This window comes from Nesoenas mayeri, assembly GCF_963082525.1.
Source record: "Nesoenas mayeri genome assembly, chromosome: 2".
Lineage (NCBI taxonomy): Eukaryota > Metazoa > Chordata > Aves > Columbiformes > Columbidae > Nesoenas > Nesoenas mayeri.
The window spans coordinates 144,983,414-145,010,278 of record NC_137543.1 but is presented as its reverse complement, the minus strand read 5'-3'; the positions used below and the strand labels follow the sequence as shown (position 1 = coordinate 145,010,278).

Genomic DNA, 26,865 nt, shown 5'->3' with positions numbered 1-26,865 from the left:
TTATGGAAAAGTCACTTGGTTTGGCTAAAGGTCTCTCACATCAGGGGAAAACAAAACCTCTCAGCCCCTATTTGGAGATTGGTGTTATTTTTGCTTCCCTTTAGAAGGATACAATGATTTTACAGAAGTAAAAGCCCTGGCATGATCAGCCATAGACATCTGTATTCCTGGTGCCACAACTACTGTTTGGCATAGGCAAGGTCAGGTTGAGGAGAGTATTTCATTTCAGCAGCCTCAATGGAGTTAATGATCGTAGTTACAAATGCACAGATTTATTTTTTTTTTAAATACAATAAGCAGATCAACACTTACATCACACTAACCATGAAAAGGCAGATTACCAAAGAGTTACCACAAATGTATATATGTTATAAACACTGATAGTAGCTCGTAAGCAAAGCTGCAATGGCGTAAGTACTAAAATCTGAGTTCTATATTAAAAACATACATTTTTCACAAGCTTGTATGAGCAGTGAAAGGGTGTTCTATAGGCCACAGAGATCCACTTCTCACTGACCAGAGCTGGGTTTGAAGTTTAATGAAACACTGTTGATACAGAACCCCTGTCCAGAAGGTGTGGGACCATCATCAAATGCATGGCCTAGCTGGGCCTCACACTGCAGCAGAAATTATGTACCATTATTACCATTATAATTATGGACCAATATTGTGCTGGTATCTACTATGCTATCCTGAGGTAAGAACCTCATGTGATTAATTCACTATTGAGTTGTGTGGTACGGAAGTCTTGGGGAGACACAAGTAATGCATCCTGGAGTAATCACCTCTGGCCAGTGGGTGAATATCTGCCCCAGATGAGGAAGTCAAAAGGTACTAATGGCAGAAAGTACGGGAAATAAATGAGTGGATCTAGAATTCTCAATACATAATGAAAATTTCAAGTTAATTGAGACTGTCACTGGAGGTCCTTCTCACAGGTCAATTGAGGATTCTCCCCCTCCACATTATTGATGGGAAAAAGACTCAGAATAGCTATTACTGATTCATTATAAAATTGGAAGATTGTCTTCAGCTGAGGTTCTTGAAAGATGTTTGCTGGATATTACTGAAAACATGAACTATGCCATGATAAGGGACTGCAATGAATGCTTGTTACATTTGTAGATAATACCTAATCCTGCTAGAAGGGTCTGCAATTCATTAAACTCGATTGCATACTTTTGTATCTCAACAGATGTAATACACAGCACAGACTCAGGGTTGGGAAGAAATGGCTAGGGCTGTCAGTTCTTTAGAAAAGGAAAGGACCTGGGTGTTACAGAATGTCCCAGTACAAGTATGGCTCATGGGTCAGGGAAGGGTAAAGGTGTAAGGACAGCAACATGACCGAGACAGGAATAGCTGCCATGGAAACATGGTTTCTGTGAGATGAGAGTACCCATAGAAGATAGCTGTGAAGGTGTCGTGCACCACCACCACCACCATGCAGGGCAGAGTAATGAGCTTTGACTGCTGCAAAGCAAATTTAGTGTTTTCCCCAGTGTCAAAGCAACAGCAGGAAGACATGAAGGTTACAACTACCTAGTGAGGCTGTGGGATCTCCGTCACTGCATATTTTAAGAATAGCTTCAGTAAACCTCTAGCAGGACTGAATTAGGAAGCACCGACCCTGTGATGGGGCAAATGGGTGAACTAAATCTCAGAGTCCCTCCTACTGTCTGTTGTCACATCCTGCAGTTCACCTGAGGTCCTCTGAGTAAATTTTCTGTTTAAACTCCAGGCCTTGGCTATACTTAAACAACTACTGTCCCCAGTCACATAATTTTCTTCACCCAAATCAGCTGTCTATATTAGGTATTTAGAAATCTACTAATGTGTTTCATACCAAGAAGTAAGACAGAATTTTTATTGTGATACTGTAATTCTCACTGTTAGATTTAGGTAGATTTATTCATGGACACAAACAAACTTATTTGTTAAGATCTGGGTTTTTGGGTATCACCTCCAAAATAATCATACCTGTTTGCAGACAACTTCAGTTCTAGTTGATCTCAATGAGTTATCTGGTCATTTAATGGTACTGGTATTATTTTCATCTCTGCCACAAGTACTATAAGACTCAGAAAACGATGGCCATCCAATCCCAGAACTGTACTTCTTTTCTGAGCTATAATGGAAACCAGATTTCCCTGCTAATTAATAACAGAGATGTTACAAAAAAGTCTGGTTTTAATAAGAACATTGACTTTTTCCCCTCATCCCTGTCTTGTACTACTATTAATAATAGTTGGCACAGTAGAAGTTTTCTCACTGGCATCAAACTATGCTGGAAGCTCTTTTCTAAAGGGGATTCTTGATCAGCCCACAACAAGAGCTTTTGTCTCACTGTTTCTATGTCACTGACAGGTTGGCGTTTTATAAAGCTTGCAAAAAGTTTTGTGCAACAACTGGGTGAACTGTTTAGCTGAATTAAATCTGTAAAGTTGCAGTTTGAAACCTGGCCCAATGCAGCACAACCTCAGGAGAGAGAGTTTACAAGAAGAAAAGAAGTGTGGAAAATAGCTTGGTCGTCCCACCAGACTGGGCTGGTGTCTGCAATGGCTTCGGCTTGCAGTCAGCCACCAAATCAGTCTGGAAAATCAAATAGAACCCTACTCAAACCACCAGTCAACGAATGATGAATCCTCACAGCACAAAGATCTACTTTTCCCAGGAGATAACTGCAGCCATCAGAAACAATACTACAGACTGACGACTTGCGAGTGACTCTTGTTAACATCCAGAATCACCAGCCCTGTTTAGTAGCATATTAAAAAGTAGAGCTTATTGGGAAATATGATCAGAAAATATTTGGGGGATTTAGCATACAGAAATGAGATAATATCTTCTGTTTAAAGTTGTGCAGGCTTTGATAACAAGTATTTTCTCTTGGCAAAGAGTGACCTAGTGTGAGTTAGAGCTAGAAATGAAGGCAGACTCACATACTGTAGGATAAGTGGCCTGGGGACCCACCACAACTGTTTCCTCCCGATTTCCCATGTTTTAGCCCTGTTTCACAAACCCAGTGCTCTTACTGGCATCTAGTGGTGAATGGAGACACCAACATCAGCAGCAGCTTTTTTGTGATCAAGGGGATTAGTACATTAGTTGACATAGAATTTAAAGCAAAATATCTAGTATATGTCATGTATATTTTGGTTGGCTAATAATACAGTGAAGAAAAATCTGAAAATCTTATATGCAGGGCCTCTTAGGATGACGAGACAAACAAGCTGGGCAAAAAGCTTAAAAAATCCAACCTAAAGAACAGTGCATGCTTCAACATGCGTTTGATAATTCACTGTACACAGCTGCTGAATGACCAAAGGCTGTTTTTTGTGTGGGCTGTTGCTCAGACCTTTACGTCAATCCATGAAGACCCATGAAAAATGTTCTTCTACCTCCTCCCTTCCGTGGAACTGGGGAGCAATAGGACACAGCACAGAAGCAGGCTGCACTGAAGCAAATGTGATTTGCAGACTCTGTGTTTGTATGAGAAGGTATTTCTTTCTGGCCAAGGAGAGCTTCTTGCTACAAAACCACACAAACACTGTGCCCACCAGCCATAGGGTCCCAAAGAATAACCTGTGCTGTTTCCTTTTTATTTTCAAAATATTTCAATCAGAACTCTTCATTTTTTGAGACGGGGATCCTTCTGCTTATTCATACATAGATACGAGCATCCTCTCTGAAACTCTGTCGAGTTGAGGAAGGTCTTTAATGCTATGTGGGCTTTGCATCTGACCCTGCCTGACTCCATCCCTTACATGCCGCTCACAATACTTAAGTTTATTGTAGATGTTTCCACTGCTAAAGGATCATTTTTTTGAGCTGTTAAACCAGCTCTCAATAGAAATGGTCTCTGTGTGGTTTTACTAACAGTAATATCACTTAGATTCCCTAATAGAAACATTTTAGTACCCAAAATATTGCTGTTCAAGATCGCATTTGTCCTTTGAAGTATTTCACCACTTAATTTATGGATAAATGGACTTTCCCTAAACATATGCATTAGATTAGCCTTCGACACACCATTCCTCCAGCACATGTCATTTACTTTGATCCCTATTTCAGTCATCCTGGATGGAATCCAGATAATTCTAAAAAGTGCTTTTTGCTGTAAGAATCTCAGCTGTAGGTTTATGGTTTGCTGAAGGTTTGAGATTTCATTAAAGCACCACAATTTGCTATCTATAAAGGTTAGGGGTTTGTTCCATGTATTTCTCGCTCTTTCAAATGAATATTTGGTAGCAGAAGGTAATAAGTTCTGGTATAAATGTATACACATATGTATGCTTTGGAAGAAAGGAGGAAATGCTTCATGTTTACCTGTAGCTAATGATCTAATACATTTGAAAAAGAAGAGACATTTTTAATGCACTAGGAAATAAACATGATGAATGAAGGTCTTATCAAATACCATTTTTTCCTCTCATTGTTAGTGGCCTTCACAACATAATGCATTCATGTAAAATGTATTTTCAGACCATTTTTCACATTTAGTAGCTTTCACTTTTCTTAAAAGTTATTTTTCTGTAAGTTTTTGTTGTTTGGTTTGTTTTGTTTTGTTTTAATTTCCCTGTATCAGTCTGTCAGGCTCAGCATTATTTTACACTTTAAACAAAAGTATCTATATTCTCTGAAAGCTGAATAATGCAAAAAGCAACATGACTGGTTATACTATTGTTTTGTTATTAGTTTAGCAGCAGAAGCAATTCCCTGCAGTGCTCATCTCTCTTCATGTTGACCTGTCAATATCTATTGTCTAAAATAAAGGATACCTAAACTAAAGGAACAGTTTAGTAATTTAAAGTTTCTCTAGCTTATCTGAATTTTCCAGAGGTATTTTTATGTTTTGTATTTGTCTTCAGAATATTCTGCAATGCTGCACTAGCTTCTGAAATAAATTTATTTTAAAATGTTAATTAGCAAATCTCTACAGAAAAATATACATTTAAGCAAATGTTCATATGCATAACACTAGTTTTTTGTACAGAGCCCAAGGAAACCTAACTGTTCACAATTATCAGCCTCAAATTCTACCATTTAATTGCTTAATCGAGGTTTATTTTTGATACTGCCATTACATTTCCTCCCTTTCTTGTTATCCAGATCTCTCATTCCTCAGCTTCCCATTTGACATTCTGATCTGTGATGCATCCTTTAAAGTCTTCATAAAAATAAGCACATCAGCCGTATTCCATTGAGCTCTCAGCTGGGAATAAATAAAGGCTATTTTCTAGATAAAAAATATGAGGAACTGTCTTTTCTGGTTCAGTTACAGAGAACAGAACACCCTCTGCACATCCTACTCCAAGGCACTGTATTTTCTTTTACTTAGATTTAATGAAGTTGCAAAATATTTAGTGTTGTAAAGAGCACAGAGGTTAATAGCACAGTCATTCACAGTCAGGTTTTAAAACGTAGATGTAACCAAAAAGGCAAAACCAGTGGAATTTAATTTAGGGAACAAGAGGGGCGTGGGGTGAAGAGGAGGTCTCAGCTCCGGTACGAGGGACACAGCAGTAAGAACATCACAACAGCGGCATCAAGGCAGAGCACAGGTCTCTCCAGCCCAGCAGCGTGAGTGGCAGAAGACTGCAAGAACAGAGCAAACGTACAGTGATACTCATGCATAAATACACATATTTTGTGGCATCTTGTGGCTTAGGGACCTCTTAAACAGAATTATTATCAACCGAAAAGGACCATGTTTGTGCCAGAAGGAAAAGGTAGATCCTAATGTATTATAGCAACTACTGTCTCCTGACCACTGGAGACCCTCACATCCTCAAGAAAAGGGCACATCATGTACCTGTATCACCACAGGTATCCTGGAAATCTTATATATAGGAGTCTGGCATGAAAGGATTGCTCTTCTGATCTACACTTTCCATTTTTCTCATGAAAAGACGCTGCTCTTCCCGCCACAGTTACGGCATTATAAGGATGCTGTGGAATCTAAAGGGTTTTACCTGAACAGTAGGGCCTTGGAGCACATGCAGTAGTATATTCCTGATTCTGTGTTATTGAGATAGATCCCACTAAATGGCTATTAAAAAAGGAAGAAAAGAAAAAAAAAAAAGAGAAGTTAATAATGCAGGTCTTTAAAAGCTCACCATCTGGAACGAGCATGTAGGAATCAGATTCAAAACAGAAGAAAAACCATAAAAAGAAGGCTTCACAGGGGGGCTTTGAAGAACAAACACGAGCAGCCCAAAGAAATGAAGAGGAGGATGCCTTTGGATTAATAGTGAAGACTACCCCCTGCCCCTAGAAACTTCGAGACCAGTCAGATGCATAAATCATCCAGGTACCAGGGTTGGAGTCATGACCTCTGAGAAACTTGTGAAAAGTGCAGGATGCCAAAGACCAGGTCTCTGCTATGGAGTGCCACAACTTCAAGGTGTCCCTGCAAAGGGACTCTCCTCCTTCCTGCATGATCTGAAATTGGGATCTTTATTTTACAGATAAGGATTTGGGCACACTTCACATGATTTAATCCCACATTGCATGTGCCTCGCACGCAGAAGTCGTGGCTCTGGGCTAGGGATGATGGTGCTGCACCCACAATGCTACGTGGCCTCCACCAGAGAAGGAAGCAAAATATGGGGACAAGGTGGGCGGTTGATCTGGCACACAAGAAGTAACCTGGCTCCTGCATATTTTGTAGCAATTCTGTATATGGTCAAAAAAAATGAGACTACAGGACAAAATTATGATCTTCTCCCTCCCTCTGGAGTGGCCTCCACTACTGCCACACAGACGGCTGAGCTGGCAGTAAAGCATCCCACAAAAAAAAAAGAAAATAAAAAGAGTGCAGAATGTTTTTCATCTGCAACCCAGCCTGGGTCAGAACAACATCCACCTGGTACAGTATGTCTAACTTCCAACCACAGGGAGGCAGGGGGAAACCTGCGAAGCAGCTGAGTGATGAGAGCTTCCCAAAGCAGGTTTTTCTCTGCCCATCAGGCAGAGGAAGAGGCTTAACCCTGGGTAGCATTAGTGCTTTAGCTTACCAGTTCAGTTGTTTTTTCTCTTGTAACATAAAATTACACCTGAGTAAATTTATTTTCCCAGTCTGTAGAAACAGTTGCTTCAGCTTGTTTCATCAGAGAGCCTGTGTCTTCAATTAGATGTAGAAAGTCGTATTATTTTTAATACTGTTTTAATCACTGTTAAGGTGATGCTTTCCATCATCACCTCCATTTCTATGGGTACAGAGAAAACACAGGAGGATAGTTCAGGGACATAAGAGCAGGGGTGAATGTAGGACTTTGCATCTGCTTTCCATTCTGTGTGCTACATACAAAGAGCAGCTCCAGCACATTGCTTGGGAAGGCTCTGAACAGAAATGGGCACCTATGACCCCAGGCACCATCTGCTCTCCCAGGTCAGCTCTCTGTTCCGGATGCTCCCTCCCTGGGAATGTTCAAGGCCAGGTTGGATGGGGCTTTGAGCAACCTGTGCTAGTGGAAGGTGGCCCTGCCCATGGCAGGGGGATTGGAACAAGATGACCTTTAAGGTTTCTTCCAGCCCAAACCAGTCAATGATTCTATGACTCTATGATTCTATGATTCTATTCTGGCTTGGGATAACTGCTGGCCTGCTGGTGCTCCTTCCTCATCCCTGGATATTGCTGAAAGGTTTGGTAGTTGGCGTCTTGGAAATCATCAGAAACTAGAACTAGCACATATTCATGGGCTGTCAAAGACTGACAACTTCCACAAGCCTTGATGAAAAGTGGTGCTAACAAGGTGCACAGGAAGAAAGTGGTATCTACAGCCCAAGATAAACAGGGCTACAGTTAAATGGGGGACACACAACAGGAGAGCAGAAGTCACAGTGCAAAACTCCAGCAACGCCTGCTGTGAGCCTGTACGCACTGTGCAGAACATCTATGGTGATATGAGATTGCAATAGAATTAATAGATTGGCTGGAAAACAATGAGTAAAATAGTTTCATTCCTTCCTAATCAAAAAGTCTGAGGGGAAAACCACCTCCACGTGCATCTCCCATCAGCATAGCATATGTGAAAAGAAATCAGCTCCTGAGCGATGAATGCTTGCCTATACTCACCTCTTGCAATGCAGAGGAGGAGGCAGCTCCCGAGCACTCTCTGGAGCAGATGAGCTGCCATATCAATGGCACAGGACTGGGTGATACGCTGGTCACAGCCAGTTGGCCATGGCCGGTGTCATCCCCCCATCCTGCCCCACTGGATTTTGTGTGTAATGTGTGCATTCAGCCTAAATAATTGCACCTTATTAAAGCAATGAGTAAAGCACCTGCTTAAATACTGATGCAGCATTTGCAAGTAAAGGTTTCAATCACTCCTTACTGAGAGGCAAAGAAATCAGCTTAAAAACTGAACAACCACTGTGGCTGTAAATAGACCAAAATCTTTTGAGGCATTTGCTTGCAGACATTATCAATTGTTTTTCAGGAGAACAAGTCTGGTATTTGCACGCGAAAGTGTTCTTGCTCTCCTAAATGGATGTTGAAGGCATTGCTCTTAGTTGTATTGATCGAGTAATTGCGAAGGCGATGTGCTATCTAAGTGGCTACTTGTTTATGTGGTCTGATTTGCAGTCACAGCTGCTTTGAGTTGGCCTATAAATATACCTATAATAGGACCTGTATTTTAGTTTGGCCTGCTGTCCTTAAAAGGTAGATCTAAACACAAGTCAGTTTGTCAGGTTCAGCCTTAATGCTGCTGTCTGCTTTTTTCCCCAGTAGCTCCATTTCTGATTTGGAATCAGTTCATTGTTACTGAATGATGTGGAAGGAATTGTTTTGATTGCATCTGATAACAAAGCTAGTAATGGTGTTTAATACAACATTAATGTCTTTTTAGTCTAATTCTTCTAGACTAATTTTTAAACCAAAGCTAAAAAATAGTGTTGTGTCATCAGTCCTGTGTATACACACCTTTTTTTTTCGAACCACCCTCGTGTCAAAGTCAGTGAGTTTGGTGGCAGCTGAGGATATCCAACACAGTGTATGATCGGTGCCACGGCTGTAATAAAATCCTCTGCTCAAATCCACGGAGCTGTGCACTAATAGACCAACAGCAGCAGGGCTTGTAGGTGATCACGGTTGCTGTCTGGGGCAGGGGAGAGGAGGGCACACAGCTGATTAATCGCTTTGTCCTATATAATGGGACACGGTGGAGTGAAGCCAGAGAACCTCGATAAAAATCCTGGAGATGTGGTGCCTGTGAGTCCTCAAGAACGTGATTTAGGATGGTAGGAGAGCAGCACTGCTGGGCAGGCAGGAGAGGGCTCTGCTGGGGCTCTCGGTGCCGGCAGAGGGAAGCGTCTGTGCTGTACGCAGAACAACATTTTTTCCATGTTCAGCCATTTTGGCAAGTGAAGATCAGAGAAATATGTTTCCAAACACCATTTGTCTTACCCCTATGGCATCTTGTATCAGTGATTTACCCATGGTTTAGGAGGGAATTTGAACATGTTAGGTAGACTTTGAGAAGGAGACACCCCATTTGACAATCACCCAGTTCTGGCAAATGGTTGAGGGCTAGAAAGTAGTGGTGAATGATGATGTTGCTCCCAGGGCTCCCTGCTGCTAACTTCAGCTCAACCATGGAAGAAAAGCATTCCCTCCTGTTCCTGGCCTTGGTCTCAGGCAGGTTTGCTGCTGCTGAGGACAGGTAATCAATGGAGTTGTCCCTGAAGTATCTGGGAAATGAAGGAGAGCGAGAGAAAGCTATTAGTCCCGAAACTTGCATGTTTTAATGTAATTGACATTGATTTAACTGGTGCTTTTTTTTAAAGAAAAAAAAAAAAAAGAACCATCAATATCTTCCTTGCAGCTCTCCATTACTGCTACTATCCCAAAATGCAGGAGTTTTGAGGCAGTGGGACCTGAACCAACACAGGTCCATGGCTGTGCCACTGTCCTCGGGCTCTGCAGGCGCGGACCAGGGACCCGAGCTGTCACCTCGGGAGCAGCGGGAGCAGAAAGCATTAGTCTTGTCCACCCTGGCCTCATCATCCTTGCTGTTATCCAGTTTATTGCAAGACTCTCCTTGATTAAAATGAATGCGGTGGTGGGAGAGGCAGATCCTGTTCATCCCAGCACCATGATCCACATTTGAAGCGGTCCACTGGCAGATCAGATCCTCCATTTTTCCCTCCAACAAAAGCCTGACCTGCAATCCTCCAAAATGGCACGACAAGTCTTCCTCGAGCGGAAAACAACCCCCCTGGCTGGAGGTATTTAATTTTTCAGATCTTCAGTGCTGAAAAACCAAATGATTGTCCTGTCATGCCTGTAATATTGCCTCCCATGGTTACAGCACATACCAAGCTTCGTAGCTAGGCAGAGAACAGACCTGCATTTCTCCCCATAGACTGGTATAAAAGCCAATTAGGCTGTTACTTAATTTTCCTCCTTTTTTTTTTAAACACAAGGGGAAGCAGTTAAAAGTCTCCCCTAGCTACATTATATAAATATTCAAGTAAATTCTCTCTGAATTGTATTTCAGTGGGTTTATTGTTAAAAATGTTGCTTGACTCCAGCACACACACAAGCTGCATCCAGGGAAGGGTCAGTCATCAAAAGCACAATGTCTTATTAGCTGTGTGCAGATGGGGAGAAGCTCCTCAGCTCCTCCCGTAGCGTTACCCTGCACCGAGGCAGCAGCAGCAGCCTGTGTGTAGGCGGGCGAAGGCGAGAGTAGGAGGGAAGCGGTCACGGTCCAGACTATCCTGCTAGTATTTGTTTGGGCTCTAACCATTTCCCAGCCTGGGCTCTGTCTTGACTGACAGCTTTGGGGACAAGCAGAGCATCACAGAATGCCTACGTGGCAGATACTGAGCAGTCAGCTAGGAAGCGATGAGGTGCAGAAATCAAATGAACCCTGTTCAAATTCAAACTTCTGCTTAAGCAGCTCATGTAAATAAAGACCCTTGACATTACTACATATAGAAAAAAACACTGAAATAGTGGTATTCTTATTTTATATGCATTTGTATGCAATTAGTTTTCCTCTGCTCATTTTGTCATACCTAACGTATGTCCCCTCCTATGGGGCATTCTCGTTGAAACATAGGGGAGCTCAGCGTACAAGAATTTGACTTGAACCTGTTATATGTAGTGGTACTTTGTGCCCAGGTCCCTGGGGAATGAAGAAAGGTGGACTCGTATGAGCTTTTTGGTGGGTAGGTTATACCTGTTGTGAGGTCCATCTTCCCACGGAAATCCTTGCTGCTTCTGTAGGAGGTGGTTGCAGCAGTGTCTTCCTCAGCAGTGTCTTTCCTCTCCTCTAACAGACTTGGTACAACTATGCAGCTGGTTTCTAGCCACTCATATGTGAGGAAACTCTCAGCTCCTGGTATATGGAGATACCGTTTCCACATAGAAACACTATCCAAAAATATGTGGCAGTGCTCTGGTTCTGAATTCCAGTGATAGAAAGGGATGTCAGCAGAAGGTATTAGTAGGAGAATTGCCAAAGCATCTTAGAAAAAGGTATCGTTGGTTTCCAGAGACACAGAAAGACTGAACACAGATCAGAACCTCCCTGAAGCTAACCCCTGGATTTTGCTGAGATTCATTTCTGGAGTAGCCTGATGTGATTCAGGTCAAAGGTGTCATCAGAAATAATGAGCGCACAACTTCTTGCCTTCTTTGCTTTATGGTTGTCATGGAGGAACCCCAAAAGACAATTTTAGGCAGACAACAAGTTCCAACACAGACTTTATTCTAGCTGGAAAGGTATAGACAATAAACTGACTAGAAACAGAGTTTATACGATTATTTAGCACTCTGATAACATAAAATACAGATTTGTATATCAGTTGAGAAGATTATTGGGGTATGACAACATAAGAATAATGAGGATCCACAGCGTGCACGCATACACTAGCAAGAAAAAAAACTAGAGGCCACCTTCACTCAAGGATACCCAGAAGAAATAATGACTTGCCTGGGTTAGACGAGGACTCATTCGAGGATATATCCAGCAGAGAAAAACAACCACTCACCCAAATGAGGAGGTGAGGCACACTCAGTCCCAGGAAGTCTCCTTAAACAGTGTCCCAGTCTAAGGGAAGGGCTCCAGTTCACAGCCCCACTGCTCCAAGAAGACCACTCCGAGGAGGTCTTTGTCAGGGACCCCAATTTATAGCCTGGTCAGAACTGGCTATGGGCATTAAAACATGGTCCGGAAGCTTCTCAGCTTCTCTGGGCACCTCCTTTGTTGAGGACCCTGTCAATTGACTGAGGGTACCACCCTTCCTGCCCTCCCCTCCCGGCCCCCCGAGTCAGGGAGAGGTGAAGTTACCCTGCCCCAGGTGTGAGGAGGACATGACACTCTAGGTGTGTGTATGCGGACAGGCACAGTGGGGCACAAAAGTTGCCAAAGAGCCATCAGCTGCCCTATTGAAGGCTCCAGATCTCATCAGGGGGATGTGCAACTGCCACAATGGTTTAATATATTTTTTGCTAATCAGAAGCTATAGGGTACCTAATTATTCTGACCTCTGTTTTTAGAAAAATATAAGTCAAATTCATGGACTAGTTTAAGCAGGAGCCTTCTTCTGGAGCCTAAGGATGGAATTTATAGTAGAACAGAACAGAACAGAACAGAACAGAACAGAACAGAACAGAATAGTTCCAGTTGGAAGGGACCTACAGGTTTGGTCCGCTGTGACAAATACTTTGAGTTGGATTAGAACAAATGCCTTCCATTGGTCCTGTCCAGCATAAATTATTCTAGGATTCTAAATGCTTTCAGAAATTTCTTGCAAAATGAGTGAAGACATTAATTCAAAGTGAAATGAATATTTTGCAATCAAAACTCTGTGATGGGGCCACCACTCCAGCTAAATTTCATCCACTTTGAAAAGCAGACATGCACTCTGGGATGGAGTAAGTGCAGCTGCAGGGGCAGCTATTGAGAAGCAACAACTCCCAGATATTTCCCTGGACCGCCCCATGCATTCCCTGTATCATACCATTCAAGTTCCTTGAGCCACAGGGAGAGTAATAATTACATACTCCAAGCTTGTGTGTGATTTCTTATGCCTTGTACCTCAAGACGGTGAACAACTGTGATGGTTCTTCTTCCACCCAGCACCCAAAGCCTGAACAAAGCATTGAATGAACAGTTATTTAGCAGCAGACACTGTAGCAGCAGCTTTCTGCAAGTTATCTTAATGGATTTATCACCTTGAACTAAGCCCTGACCATCTGTTCGATCCTCTAATTACAAATGCAGAAAAAAGCTAATTGCATCATAAAAAAAGTGAAATATAAGTGATTTAAGAGTGGGGTATGTCATGCTTCACTCTGCAATTGGGACAAATTGCTCTCCCTTCACTAGACTGATTTCCTTGATAAGAGAGTTTACCTCTTCACCAGTAAACAGGAATTCCGGAGGAGTAGCGCTCACCAGAACAGGTTTTATTCCTGCTCACTCATCTTAGATGTGTTTTAAAATTTTTGATTCACATAAGTGCAGTTGTGAAACATCTTTCCTTCTGTCTTAAATGAGCTTCAAAAGATGTATTTTTAATGCATTTTCTAGTCAGGGAAAGCATAAACTCATGCTCCTTAAAGATCTCCTAAAACTCTGCGCTTCCTCCGTCTCACTGTTGCTGTGATGAAGGCACGCCTGGTGGAATTGCCCACTCGTGTTGTAGCTCGTCTCCACCGCAATGCTCTTGGTTTGAAAAAGAGGCAGAAAGCGGGGGGCTGAGTGCATGCCTTGCCTCTCATGGATGGCCTTACATCTTTTTGTAGTGCCACCGCCTGAGGCACCGCCAGCAGCAGCGATGGTTTAGCTGGGAGTTCAAGTTCTGATGCACTTGTGTTGTGTGGGTCAGGACGCTGGGCAACATCTGTGCTCTGGAAATCTTATACAAAGAATGGATGCAATTGAACAAGTTAAGTTGAGGGGCCAAGAAGTAACATCTCGGTCCTGTCTATTTTTTATGTGGTTCATGCTCCTTCCGCCAGCACCTCTTCCCAGTGTGAGACCTGGTGTCCTGAGCCTGCAGCAGCTTTGGCAGAGCCCAAAGGCTGCGACTGGGCTCGTGGGGGAGTTTGATGGTGCACATGAACACGCTGCCCCCTCCCTGCAAGAGACACGTGTCTCAGGGATGGACAGGGAGGCTGGGCTCACCTTTTGGCTTCACTTGCATGAGAATTATGGAGTAATGAACAGGACCATTGGTACAGTAGATGGATACTGGAGGTAGTGGAGTGGGGAAAATGTCTCAAAATGAATTTGGCATCTAGGTTTTTGGAGGCTTTTTAGTGATTATTTGTGTTGGTGTTGTGTGGTGGTTTTGTTTGGGGTTTTTTTGTTTCTCTCCACCCCCCCGCCCCGTTTAAAACCAGATTGTGGTTTTCTCAAATGCGTATGTTATTTGAAAAATAAGGAACATGTAGTAGGGTGGAAGCAGTGCAAGAGAACACTGTAATTAAAAAAAAATGCCTGAGGGATTTGCAGGCATATAGTGTGCAGTTCTGCTTTGCCTTCCTTAAACTCATTCTTTCAGCAGTATGTCCAGAGTGGGTTATAATCCCTGGTCTCCAGCATGCTCACCAGTTACCTGTTGGGAAAAAGAACGTTCTGTCCCCGAGGCATGAGCTGGTTTTCTATTTCACAACAGGGATGGTCTGGCTCAGCACTCCCTGCCCCCACAGGAATGGGAGTTGGGGTTTCCTTTCCAGGGCCCATCTGAGCAACTCTGGGGTGAGCATAAACTTCTACTCCAGCCTCATGTGACATCAGGACTGGCCAGATCTGCAGGGACAGCTACTCCTGTGGGAACTTTAGGTTAAGAGCCTTTTAAAGGATAGAGTACACTGAGTTGCTGCTGCTGCTGCTGTAAATGTTTTGGTTCATATTTGCTGTGTAGGCAGAGAGTAGAAAGGATCAGAGCAGGCTCTAGGTTTTAGACAGACCTCTTGTTTCCACATTATGCTGCCATCCATCTAGCAGTGAAGAATACTTGTACATCAGGTATTGCTGGCATGCACTTCTTTAATTTTTGAGTGGCAAGCAAAGACACCTTCCCAGTACACCTAATGTTCGGTGGCATTTCCGTACCACAAATGAGCCCAGACTTGACTGGTATCTGTGCTGCTGTTTACTGTTGAGGTCCTCTGGTCAGCAAATACACAGCAAGTGGCAACAACGCACTGAATTGGTGGCGACCCCTTTCTTAACCCTCCTCTATTCTTTGGTAACCAAAGCTACAGACTAATCCTTGAGTGCACAGTTGCAGCTTTCAGATCAGAGGTTTGGCTCTGAAGAAGGCAACCTGACAAACAGAGCAGCCTGCTACTTGGCACTTATATCACTGCATCCTGAACTCATCCTGCATTTCATGTTATTTTAGAAGTGACACAAACACCTGGCTGGTGGAAACTGTCATGAGGTACTTAGACCCAACATAACATTTGGTGCAGCGATGCAAAGCCCCGGTCCCTGTTAGTTCCTGGTACTTCACTTTCTTGTCATTGGGAATTGCTAGAAGAATTTAATATCAGTGTTTATTCTTCCGGCCTCTGACTTTTTTGAATATATTTATACCTAAGGTCCAGCCCTTAGTCATTTAGCTCTCTTCTTGGTACTGCAGCTCCTAAAACAAGCAACGTGATCTTGCACCAGTCAAGCATTAGGAGTGCTAGAAGACAGGGTCATAGAAACTCTCCGCTGTGCTTACTTGGAAGGTAGGACTAGAATGAGAGCTGGTTGTAAGCAGGGGTTGAGTAAGTGTGTATAGCCTGGGCAAAGGGCTGCATGAGCCACAGGATTGGCTGCCTACTTTATTATGATTGGTTTTCTCGTCTTGCTATATTTTCCACAACATTCATCCAACTTCAGGCAAGAGCTGGCTTCAATTATGCTTTGCACATGTTTTCCATAGATGACATCTCAGCATGTCAGTGAAACATCAATGAGCTGGAAGAACAAGCTGGTTCATTAGCATGCAAATAAGCTCACTCCTTAATGAGAGAAGAGCTTTTACTAGCTCACTGTGTCTCCAATACACTAATTTCTTCCATGTCCTACAAATAACATTTTTATAGGTTGAAGATGTGTGTGCATATCTCTCTCTCCGTGTGTCTGTCATTTCTGCACATACTCTGCCTATACTTGAAATGTAAATTCTGGCTGGGTGATAGTGGACAGGAAAGGCCAGATAAAGTCATTCCAATATTTCTGATAACTTCCAGTGTTAGAGCCAGTGTTTGTATAATTAGGCAGAAGCAGTCCTCTCCAGTCTTGGAGGAAGGACCCTGGCAGCTTGAATCCCATCAGTAGTTGTGGATACTCTGCTCAACATTATGACCCTAAAGCAGCTCCTGGCATCCCCGAACACTCCCCCAGTGTGGTTTGTTGGACAGATGTGTCTTAACATGTAGACTATAAACCTGCAGGAACATGGGGTAAACACAAGCGCAGCCAACACAGATCTTCCAGCTCACGTGTGCTGATGAGTGTTGCTATACTTGTGCTTCTGCATATGGACAAGTCCTCCAGAGAAGGTGCCAAAAGAGTAAAATCAAAAAGGAGGGAAGGTGAAGGACAAAGCAGGTTAACAAATGATGCTGTTACACAGGCCAGTATCATGAATAACTTACCAGTCATCTTCAATGGTGCTTTTATTCTATAAATAATAACCTTTTGAACGCGTCTTGGTTGTCTCAGCGCTGTGGTTTTCAGCGAGTGTTGTGCTTTCCTGGTTCCCCGCTGATCTGGCTGTCGTGGCTGGACCACGGTGCAGCAGGCACGGGTGTGTGGCACTGCACGGGCAGCATGTGTCGGGGGCTGTGCTGCCTGGCGTTTCGGGACAGGACACCAACTCTGACCATTGAGCACTGTTTTGAGGTGGCATTTTTTGAGGATGAAGAAAGATAACAGATCTTTTTACTAGTTCAATTCAATTGCAAAAAATGGGAGTGAAAACATGGGAATGAAGGAGTGAAGCCTGGCAGAGGGATTCTTCTATTTAGGGAAGTTACAAGAGGTATCAGAGCTTCTTTCCTAGGTCTTGAACTTTGGGCTTGGCTTTGTTGGACACATCCTGCCCTTCAGACTCTTTCTTGGGTGTGTCTTATCTTCTCTAAGATCAGAGCAACAGTGTGTATACATGAAATGGGCCAAGTCCATGAAGTAAAAAAAGCATCTTCTGGAAATTTGGGCCTTCTACCTAGTGAGGAGTGTTTAGCAGTTCAGGATGGCACAAAAGGGTAATGGCCAAATTCTTTATTGCACAAGAAGACTGTGTGAAGGTCTGGAGTATGAACTGCAATGTCATGTTGAGCATGTAATTTCCAGAGGCAACCTTTTTTTGTCATGATGATCGATGAGTTTTGTACCTCTTGCTTGTTCAGCTATCGCCTGGCAATGGAGTTACCTGTCATGGCATCAGAAGGAAACCTTGACTCATGTTAGGGTTCAGGAAGACCATGGAACTATACAGAGCATCCTGAGATCTACGATACTGATACAGGTTGGGCTTTTCACTGCAACCACTAAGTTTGGAGCTAAGATGGTAAACTTTAAAGACACCTTATCAGACCTTGTACAATAAGATTCTTGAAATAAGCTGTACATGCTCCTCCATATCTCTTCATTCTAGGAAAAAGATGTAGCTAAATGGTCAGTAATTGTTAATTGTAAATGAATTATTAGGAGCTATTAGAAAAAAAAAAAAGAGAATACATGACAAACTGTTCCATATTGTATGCCAGTCTAATCTCATTACTAAAAATATAACTAAAAGAGGTACACATAAGGAACAGCACAGAGTCCACACAAGAAGTGATTCAATATACCCTGCATATAAGTATACTTAGGGAAGAGTATACTGAGGTGAGATAGGATGGAGTCCTGTAAGAAAACAGGACTTATGGTGAAGCTAAGTAGGAAATAAATGTCTACTGTCTCTTGTACTACACAAACTAGGAGGTATTAAATGAAAGCAGCAGATAACAAGTTCAGAATAAATAAAATGAGATGCTTCTTTGCACAACTGTAGTGAAGATAGAAAACCTTAAGAGCTGTTAGATACCTTGATACATAAAAAGTCTCTGAATTGCAAACTGCTGAACCTGTGAGAGTACTCAGGAAATCTATAAAATATATTTGTGCCATGTTCTTAACCTTTTCTGTATTGACCATTGCTCGAGATGGGTTCCTTGTTGGATAGAGTCTTGGCTGGAGCCTGGATGTCCATTGTTATGCTTTCTTCTACTTTGCTGTGAAGGCATATGCCGCCTTCAGACTCTGAATTATACAGGATTTTTTTTGCTTATTTTCAGTCTTCTGAAGGAAAACAGGTACTGCCAATGAGTTGTTGGGGAGGAGACTCTTGTATAAACCAGCAAGAGAGCTATGAATATAATAAATGTATTAGTGCAATTTTCTATCTCAACTAAGTTGACATGCTAGCCAGTAAATATCTGCTGCCTCTGCACAGTCCCCATTTTGACACTCTGTGTTGATAATGAGCTGGATTTATGGAGAAATCAATAATGTAATAGAAAAGGTGCAGATTCATGCAAAGGAGCTACAGATGAAATAATATGTCACCATCCAAACCCTGTATTTACTAATAAAAGACTTTTGTTTTCCCTGAAGCCAAGTTTGATGTCAAAAATGAAATGAAAGTTCCTCTTGGATCTGAAAAGAAACACCTGTTTTGCTCTATGAGCCTTGGATTCTCCTCAGGATCCAGAGTTAATCAGCAACAGAGAATTACTGGAGGAAGAGTTCATTTCAATTTCTACCATGCACAGTTTGAGGGAGTGATGTTCTGCCATTGCTGCAGTGTAGCAGTGGGTAATCAGAAACTATTTGAAATGTGTTAATTCTATAAATTACACAGCAGTTGTTCCCTGCTAGCATAAAGATAAAACAAGTGTAAGTTAACCTCAGTGCTCACGCTGCTCAGTCATCAAGGGCAGCAGAAGGGAAGCATGGAAGCGCTGGCACTGCTGCTGCCAGCAGTCTGTGCTGCCTCTGCGTCTGTCGGGGAAAACCAGAGGAATCCACTTCTGCAGCGAGGTTTTTACCAGAAGCACCCTCAGAAACAGGGCGCAGCCAAAAACTGGTCTGAAGAGCCTGGAATCATCTACTTAGAATCTCCTTAGCCACAATGTTCCTGGCACACGCAGATCAAGCAAAGGCAAAGAAGTGTGCAGGGTCAAAGCATTAGTGTCTCTCACACCAAAACCTCTGCTGCAACCTGAAATCACATTGACAGTTCCACTGATTTTGGTCTGCTGCTTTGCTGGCTCACATTCTTAGGAAGTTAGAAAACACACCTGACCTTTTACCAACACAGTTCAGTTTTGTGTTTCTTAATATGCAGATGTGCTATATATTAAGCATTGTGTTTTTCAGTGTCAAATAAAAAGTAAAATTATTTTTTAAGAAAATGAATGGGAGGGGGATATGTGTGTGTACACGCATGCATGTGCGGAGTGTCAGGTGCAGATGCCGTGGAACAGAACCTGCAGAAAGCAGGCACTACGAAGTTCAGCACAGTCAGTATGAAGTTGGGTGGTTCCAGTGAGCAGGAGGAACGGTGTCATCATGCCCGCTTCTCTCAGAAGCACAGGTATCTCAGCAAAGATGACTTGGAGGTGCCTCTCTCAAATCAGGATCTACAGTTCACATCACTGTCTTGGGATAATCATCTACACACCCTCTCCAAGAAGCTGAGCACATCTCACTTGGTTTTCATTCTGCACAGCTGCAGGCCACGATGCCTGCTTTTGTGGAATTGCCCAGTGGTTACAGCTATGGAGGAGTGAACCTTGTTTCAGTTCCTGTCTTTGTTTAAGACATCTTTTCAGTTTCCGGGACAGCACCTAACTAGAGCTTCAAAAAGAGGGAGGAAAAGTGCTTAGTGCCTAGAATATATCATGGCAACCAGGTAGCTGCAGGCTGTTTTGCTTATGCTTAGAAAGGCATCAAGCCTGACTCCTATGACTGATCTGCCCACTGAACTATCATGTGAAAGGAAATATGAGGCACTTCCTCATCTGCTCCTCAGAAGAAGGTAGGTGATCACTTCACTCAGGCATGGCCCAAGCCCAAAGGTGTATGCTGGGCATGTCCTGGGAATATTCACCCAGCTCAGCCCTGCAGAAACGTTTGAACACTTTGTTTTCCAGTTCAGATCTGGAATCAGTGTGAGCCGGGCTGCTCTTGTTAAGGCTGGGGGGATTCTTCACCAGGGCACGGGCACAGCTGGCAGGTCCCTGGGAAGGACTGAATAAAAAAGTGTGGCATCTCTTGGGTTACTAGACAAATAAACTGCAGTTTTCAAATTAATAATTCAGGATTTAAGTGTTTATATTCTACCTAGCTCTTGTTTCTGACACCCAACTGCATCGCAATTTTGAAGTGACAGAACTCAGCTAACACAAAGCTAAAATTTGTGAAAGACATAAAACAATCCTCATCCAACATTTCTGGATCATTAAGTTCTGCATTATACACGGTTGTGTAGATCTTTTATAATTTGTTTAGCTAATCATTTTATGTAAAGCAAGCTTATATGTCTAGAACAGAAGTTTCCCAATTTTTATTTCGAAAAACTTACCCTTTTTGTGTATATATTTTGACTTCTATTAGAAACAACAGAAATTGCTTTGTTTTTCAAGACCTCCTCAAACAGAATAAGTCACACTTCAACATTATGGTTCCAATACTCAATAATGGAATTCCAGTGTAGGAAAACTGTACAAAATGATAGCTAGTAGGAAATTAATTCTTATTTTACTTCCATTTACTGCACTTTCGAAGTTGCAGGTTTCTGTACCCAATCATGCCCGTCAGTGAGAGTGTACCACTTTTCATCAGTCCCCTGCCTGCTACACAGCACTGACAAGAAACACATCCTCACCTTGCACTCACTTCTGCTAGTGTATCGTGCATTTTGTTTCCAGAGTTCTTTTTCATTCTGATGTCTAGAGTACTGCTGAACTTAGGGTATTAAAAATGAACATGAGGCCATATAAGTGAATTTAGAACAGAAAGATGAAGTGTTCCCCAAAGGGCTACCAGAAAATCATGCTGCACGTCAGAGGAGGAAGGAAGGGGAGCGGTGGGATCATGCTCATAAACAGTAATGAATACAACAGAAATATACAGAAATAAACCTCCCCAAATGCTTATACAAACATTAAAAAACTAAAAGAACATAGACTTCATTTTTTTATTATATTTTGGTGGGCAGGAAGTAAATGCCTTGTTGGTGGCGTTTTGTTCTTCTGAAATTCAGTTTTGCACAACGTTGTCTGCATTGGCCTAACTTCTGTACAGCACCTTTTCCTCAGTTTTCCACAGTAAACCCACTTGATAGTGATGCTCCCTGAAATACTCTACTCCAGTAATTCCTGCCAGCTCCCCCTGAAAGTGCTTATTGTAGAGCACTCTAGCCAGTGTTCCACCTCTTGTAGATGCACCACCACACTTCAGCAACACCACGTTATCCAGGGCTGCAAGAAATACAAATTCCCTGTCTGAAACTGCTGCCTTCTCAGAGTCCATTTTATCTTCAGGTGAAAAATAAAGAATTTAAAGGCAGATTGCAAGCAATAACTTACCAATCATCTGTCTTCCCTGTGCCAGGACAAACAGTGTTTACTTTCATCCAGAGTATGTTATTATCTGTAATTATTAACTCTGCCAATTCCAAGAAAAGTAAACTGTATGTTTTCTATAGAGGCTGAAAGTATACCGTTATCTCAGTTCTTCTAATTCTCAGTTCTTGGACTATGTCACACAAAAGACTGCCCAGTTGTTTTCAGGTCACTTGTTAATTCACCAGATGTCACATTTTCTTGGTTCATGGACATAAATTTTCTGTAAATGTGCATGGGACTTCAAGGAACATAGTAAAAAATACTGTATTTTGGAAATAATTCAAACCTGTTTAATAATCACATACTAAATATTATTGATCTACCAAATTTTAATCTGTAGTTTTACAGCTTAGTCTTTAATTAGTACAAAAAATTAACAAAATTTTAAAGCATTGAAGTTGGATACCTAAAATATGTTTAATAAAATGTTCAGGACAACATACTAGATATGCCTCTTTTTGATAGCTGGACCTGAAGCTCCTTATGTTTCATAAGTATTTGTACTGCAAACATCTTTAAAATAGTTATTTTGGCAAAATTTGTAAGATGATTAAATATGTTTGTACTGATCTGCCTCTGCACTTCCTTGTTTCATCAAAAAGCCTGGCTCAAACATGAGATCTACAATATACTCTTGAGGAGGAAGCAGAAGCCCAGCTATTCCTTCAGGAGAGTCATCCACCAGTTTAACTTCATTCCAAGCTCTGTTATACTCGCCACGAACTAAATTACAGACAATGCCAATTCTGTCTGCTATCACCTGAAAAGGAAAGGAGTTAATCACAGTCAATACATGTAGTTTCTGTAGTGTACAGCAAGGCCAAGACACACTTAAAAAGAAAGCAAATATCGGAAAGGCCAAGAGCTTTCCTGAGACAGTCTTTGTAAATCCCTAAAGTGTTCCAAACTGGAAATCTTTATTATTGGTTCTGCTTAGAAAGTGTAGGCTTTTAAATGTTATTTCTACCATATTCTATGCACAACATAAAAAATATTCATTTTAACTCTTTTCAGACACTGATATATTTGTTTATCAGCCAGTCCTTTGGATCTCAAATGAAGTGCAACATCCACAGTACCCAGCAATGGTTTTTATAGTTGGGAGCCTTATTTCTGAAAAACATTTTGAAGAACCATCTATTCAAGCAATGAGGTGCAGTTACATTGCACACATATAGCTAGTATGAAATGTTAAATGTAAAACCACAACATTTTTATCAGTGTAAGTTTAGGACTGCTGTTTCACTCCAAAGCACACGCCTTGCTTTTCAGCGCTGCAAACGTGGGAAGCAATGAAATGCGAGGCAAGTATCTGCTAGATGAAACACCTGCCTTTCCTCTGTGCTATCTCTGACAGACATATAATGGTTTCCAGCTACAAACCTGCTTTCTCAGAATGCATCTGCTGTGAAGGAATGAAATCCTGAAAGATTTGTAACTTGTTACAAATGGACAATGATATCCATTGCTTAGACTGCTGTAGCTTTAAGAGAGATGATCTGTGCCTACACAGGTTTCTTAGGACAGCAGAGGATAAGGGAACATCAGTACTGCTTCAGCACAATTCACATTCTCAAACCTCCATAAAATATGTCAGGAATTTCTCTCCCCAAAGACACCATAAATTTAGGATTGTGCTCTTTTTCCTATGTACCATTTCCTAGGTCTTTTCTGCTTAATGTGCTAGACCCTTGCTTCTCTTTTCCTTTCCATCCAAGGAGAGGAGCCCAGCTACCCAAAAACCAAGGAAAAAGGATGGCACAGATAAACAGGCTGCACCGGTACCTCTTCACATGGAGACAGAAGAAATCAGTCCTCCCAGTCTATGAAACTAGAGCATAAAAGCTGTTATACCCTGTCATAGAATACTGGATAGATATAAAATAAAAATTGTCCCAACAAGTTTACATTTGCAGCATGGAAAAAAAGGAAGCTGCATAATTCAATATTTTACAGTTTGCAGAAAATGTAAAATGTTTTGACTCCAAATCAAATATATTGGCTCTTTGCCATTTATCAAGTATTCTGCTGATATCACTTAAGACAATTTAATGAAAACAAGAATGTTTATAGAAAGAAATGATGCTGGCTTTCATTCATGGGGAAATCAGCTTTGCCAGTACAAAAGGACTTAAATGTATACAAAAGATTTTACATTCATATAAATATTATATTATGCTGATGCAAGTATACTTTTGTTTATAATGTCCATTTAACATCAGTAATGTTATGTTGTAAAATAAATGTTAATGTACCTTGAAAAGTAAGGCCCTGTGGTAGAATGTCCCTTTTTTGACTTTCCCAATAGGAACAACGTTGCATTTCAGTTCAAATTCTATTTCGCTTATGTGAAGTTCCCAGTTGAAGTCATGTAGTTTGTCTCTTTCAATTGAGCCACCCATCTTGTTTGCAACAAACCTGTTCCAATATATACTGGGATCAATTACCTCTATAATTCCTCTTGTGTTTATCACAAAAATAAATCAAAATGAAATATATACAAGCAGTAATTAAATTACATATAAGACTTCAACACTTTTGCTACGTTTGCTTTGTTTTTTTAATTTGTCAGAGACCTAAACCAAAGTCCAAGAGCTGTCAGCGGAGATCCTGGAGAGGTCTAGTATAGGCATAAAGTCCTCAGTGGAAATCATCAATAACGGTGTAATTACTGAGGAAGTAGTTCAGAAGCTAGTGTCTGCCTTTACAGGCAACAGATTACGCCCTACCATTTGTCTGACATAATAATAAAGACACGAGAATATAGGTAATGATCCCAACATCAGAAAGCAACTATATCCAGAAAGGCTACTTCAACCGCTACATGTGCCTTCTTATATTGAAGCCAGTATTTGGGAGGTGGGGGGTGTGTATTTATCCATTAAAAAGAATGGCTCAGTCAACAAATGAGAAGATCAGAACTCACAATCTGTGCAAACGTTGCCAAAAGGTTGTCTTTGGGGTGGCTGCAGGCATAGGACCGATTCCTGATGGGTGAGTCCCCACCTCCTCTTACACACATCTTCACCTCTTCTATGCACAGCCCCTGTGCATAAACACCTTTGCTTCCCACAGTGTCCTCAGCCAAAGGCACAAGTATTACTGAGGGCTCTCCCTCTGACAAGGTGTTGCAAAGCTGACATGGGAATCACAAGCCACTGCATCAGACAGGGAGTTAAAACTGCATCACCTCCTCTGCAGTAACTGTGAACAGTTTCTGTCCTCACAGTACATGCAAGGCAACCTCAGAGGCCATGTTTGTCAAAACCCGGGGCCTGAGGAGGTGCAGGATGCAATAGCCTGGGGACAGGGAGTTAGCGCTGAGCAGGCTGGACATGGCGGCTTGAAGCTGGGAATTAGTGGGTAAGCATGAAGAATTGAGGGGCTCCAAGCAGTCACTTGTGCTGCTTGTGCCTCTAGCCAGGCCTCAGTGAAGAGAGTAAAGCTGCCTGAGCCTGTGTGCTCACCATGCTTGTGCAAATGAGGATGTGCTGCATTTGTCTGCAAGAAGAGAGCCAGCACTGTTGCTGGTTCCCTCGTCTGCTCAGCCCCTGACCTGTGAGCACAGCAGGAGCTCCGCTCAGGCTGCCTTCTCCTCCCCTTCCTATGCAACACACGCTGCTCAGGCAGATGCTTAAAATGGAATGTACACATAAAAAATCCCCCCAGAAAACTTTCCACTGATATTTCCCATGATTGTTTTGCCGGGTTATGTGCCTGCAAGTATTTCACTGGTGTGTTTGAAGAGTGGATTTGAAAGAGCATTTTATGGATTCCACCTCGAGGAAGGCAGCATGATTTATATACAGCTGGATAGTTACGGACAAATACCTGTCCTGTCAAATTTTGCAATTGACAGAAAAGTCATTCCTCATACCACATCAGACCACTTCATTAAAAAATGAGAGTTAGTAGAAGAAACAAATCCTGTGAGACTCAGCGGGACCTGACGCCGAGCTCTCCAGATTCACGAGGTAGCCAGGAAACTGCTGAGGTAGGAAAGGTGAAACCCAGGGGAAGATGAAAGCAGACACACTGCTTGGAGATGACAGTGATTGGTGCCCAGGCTGCATTGTCAGTGTAACTAATGAATGACACATTGATAACGACAGTCTGCCCAGGCACCGTTGCAATATTCTGGCACTATTAAATCATTAGGATGTTAACTACAGTAGCACCCAAATGCAACACTAGAAAAATGTCTTGTGGTTTTGGCGCTATAGGAAGACAAAATATGAGAGAGTTTCTGTCCCAAGGGGTTTCCAAACCAACTAGGCAAGAGAGACTGTAAGAGAAAGAACAGACCTGATACATGTAAGTTGCAATAATATCAGTACTAGGCTGGGGTTTAGCTTGTGCATTTAGGCTTTGCAGGACCTGGGTCTCCGTTGTTCCTTGAAACAGATGCTGTCTGCAGTTAATGTGTTCATTGCAAAGGATCAGTATAGATATAGAAATGTGAAAAAAATTCAAATTGTCCATATGGTTGTTTTCCAAATGATATTTTTTTACCCTTTGATTGCAAGTGACACTTTATTCTTTAAAAAATTAAACTAATTACAACAAAATTAGAAAAAAGAAGCTTAAAATTTAAAATTAAGTCAAAATTCTGGACCAAAGCTGATTTGGATTCCAATTAAGGATGAGAAAAATAACAAATTTGGGGAAGTTGTTCTTTGATGAGAAAACTGTTGTTTTACCAATTCAACTTATTTGCATTATTTATGGAGATACAATTCAGTACTCACTGTGCAAGAGCCACAACCTGTTCCCGGGTAGTAGTTAGTGGTAGAATTGCTTTAGAAGCATCATTAATGTAATCCAGTAAAATGAAGTCAGGTGGTGGTAGCCAATGTGAATTTCCTAGATCCTGGACTTTAGACATAATCTCAGTAACTTCTTTCATTTTTTCTTCTTCTTTTTTTTTTGCTTTCCCTCTCCTTACATAGAAAACAATACACACTTATTTAGAATACTGTAATCTCTAAAGTCCAAATTTGAACACAGTAGTTCTCCAACAGGACAGTTTAGACAAACTGATTCAGAGGGAAAGATAGGGGAAATCATTTCTTATGACAACTGATAGTCCAAAATCTACAAAGCTGTAGAAAATATTTGTGGAACTTGTCCTCAGGAGATGGTTAGGAACCAAAAGACACTAGCTCCATATTAATATTCCTGAAATTCTCATTGTATGCTTGTTTGTGGCTCTGATATGCTTT

General features: G+C 41.8%; 2 protein-coding genes across 2 annotated transcripts in view; both read right to left on the bottom strand.

Annotated features, from left to right (window-relative positions):
- Positions 1–509: 509 nt before the first annotated feature.
- On the bottom strand, positions 510–7,049 carry MSRB2 (methionine sulfoxide reductase B2; the record flags this gene model as incomplete). Its single annotated transcript, XM_080364216.1, is given in 5 exon segments — positions 510–617; positions 1,981–2,028; positions 2,032–2,128; positions 5,976–6,052; positions 7,020–7,049. Coding segments are annotated over 5 exon segments (360 nt in total), but the record flags the coding sequence as incomplete, so codon positions are not given.
- Positions 7,050–22,193: 15,144 nt separating this feature from the next.
- Positions 22,194–26,865, bottom strand: part of ARMC3 (armadillo repeat containing 3) — a gene marked incomplete at its 3' end in the record, with an annotated part of 48,745 nt that continues 44,073 nt past the window's right edge. The window contains exons 15-17 of the mRNA XM_080338721.1: positions 26,392–26,583; positions 23,899–24,061; positions 22,194–22,403 (exon numbers count right to left, since the gene is read on the bottom strand). Of these exons, the coding sequence (XP_080194847.1) occupies positions 22,194–22,403; positions 23,899–24,061; positions 26,392–26,583 (565 nt within the window). The remainder of the gene's footprint in view (positions 22,404–23,898; positions 24,062–26,391; positions 26,584–26,865) is intronic.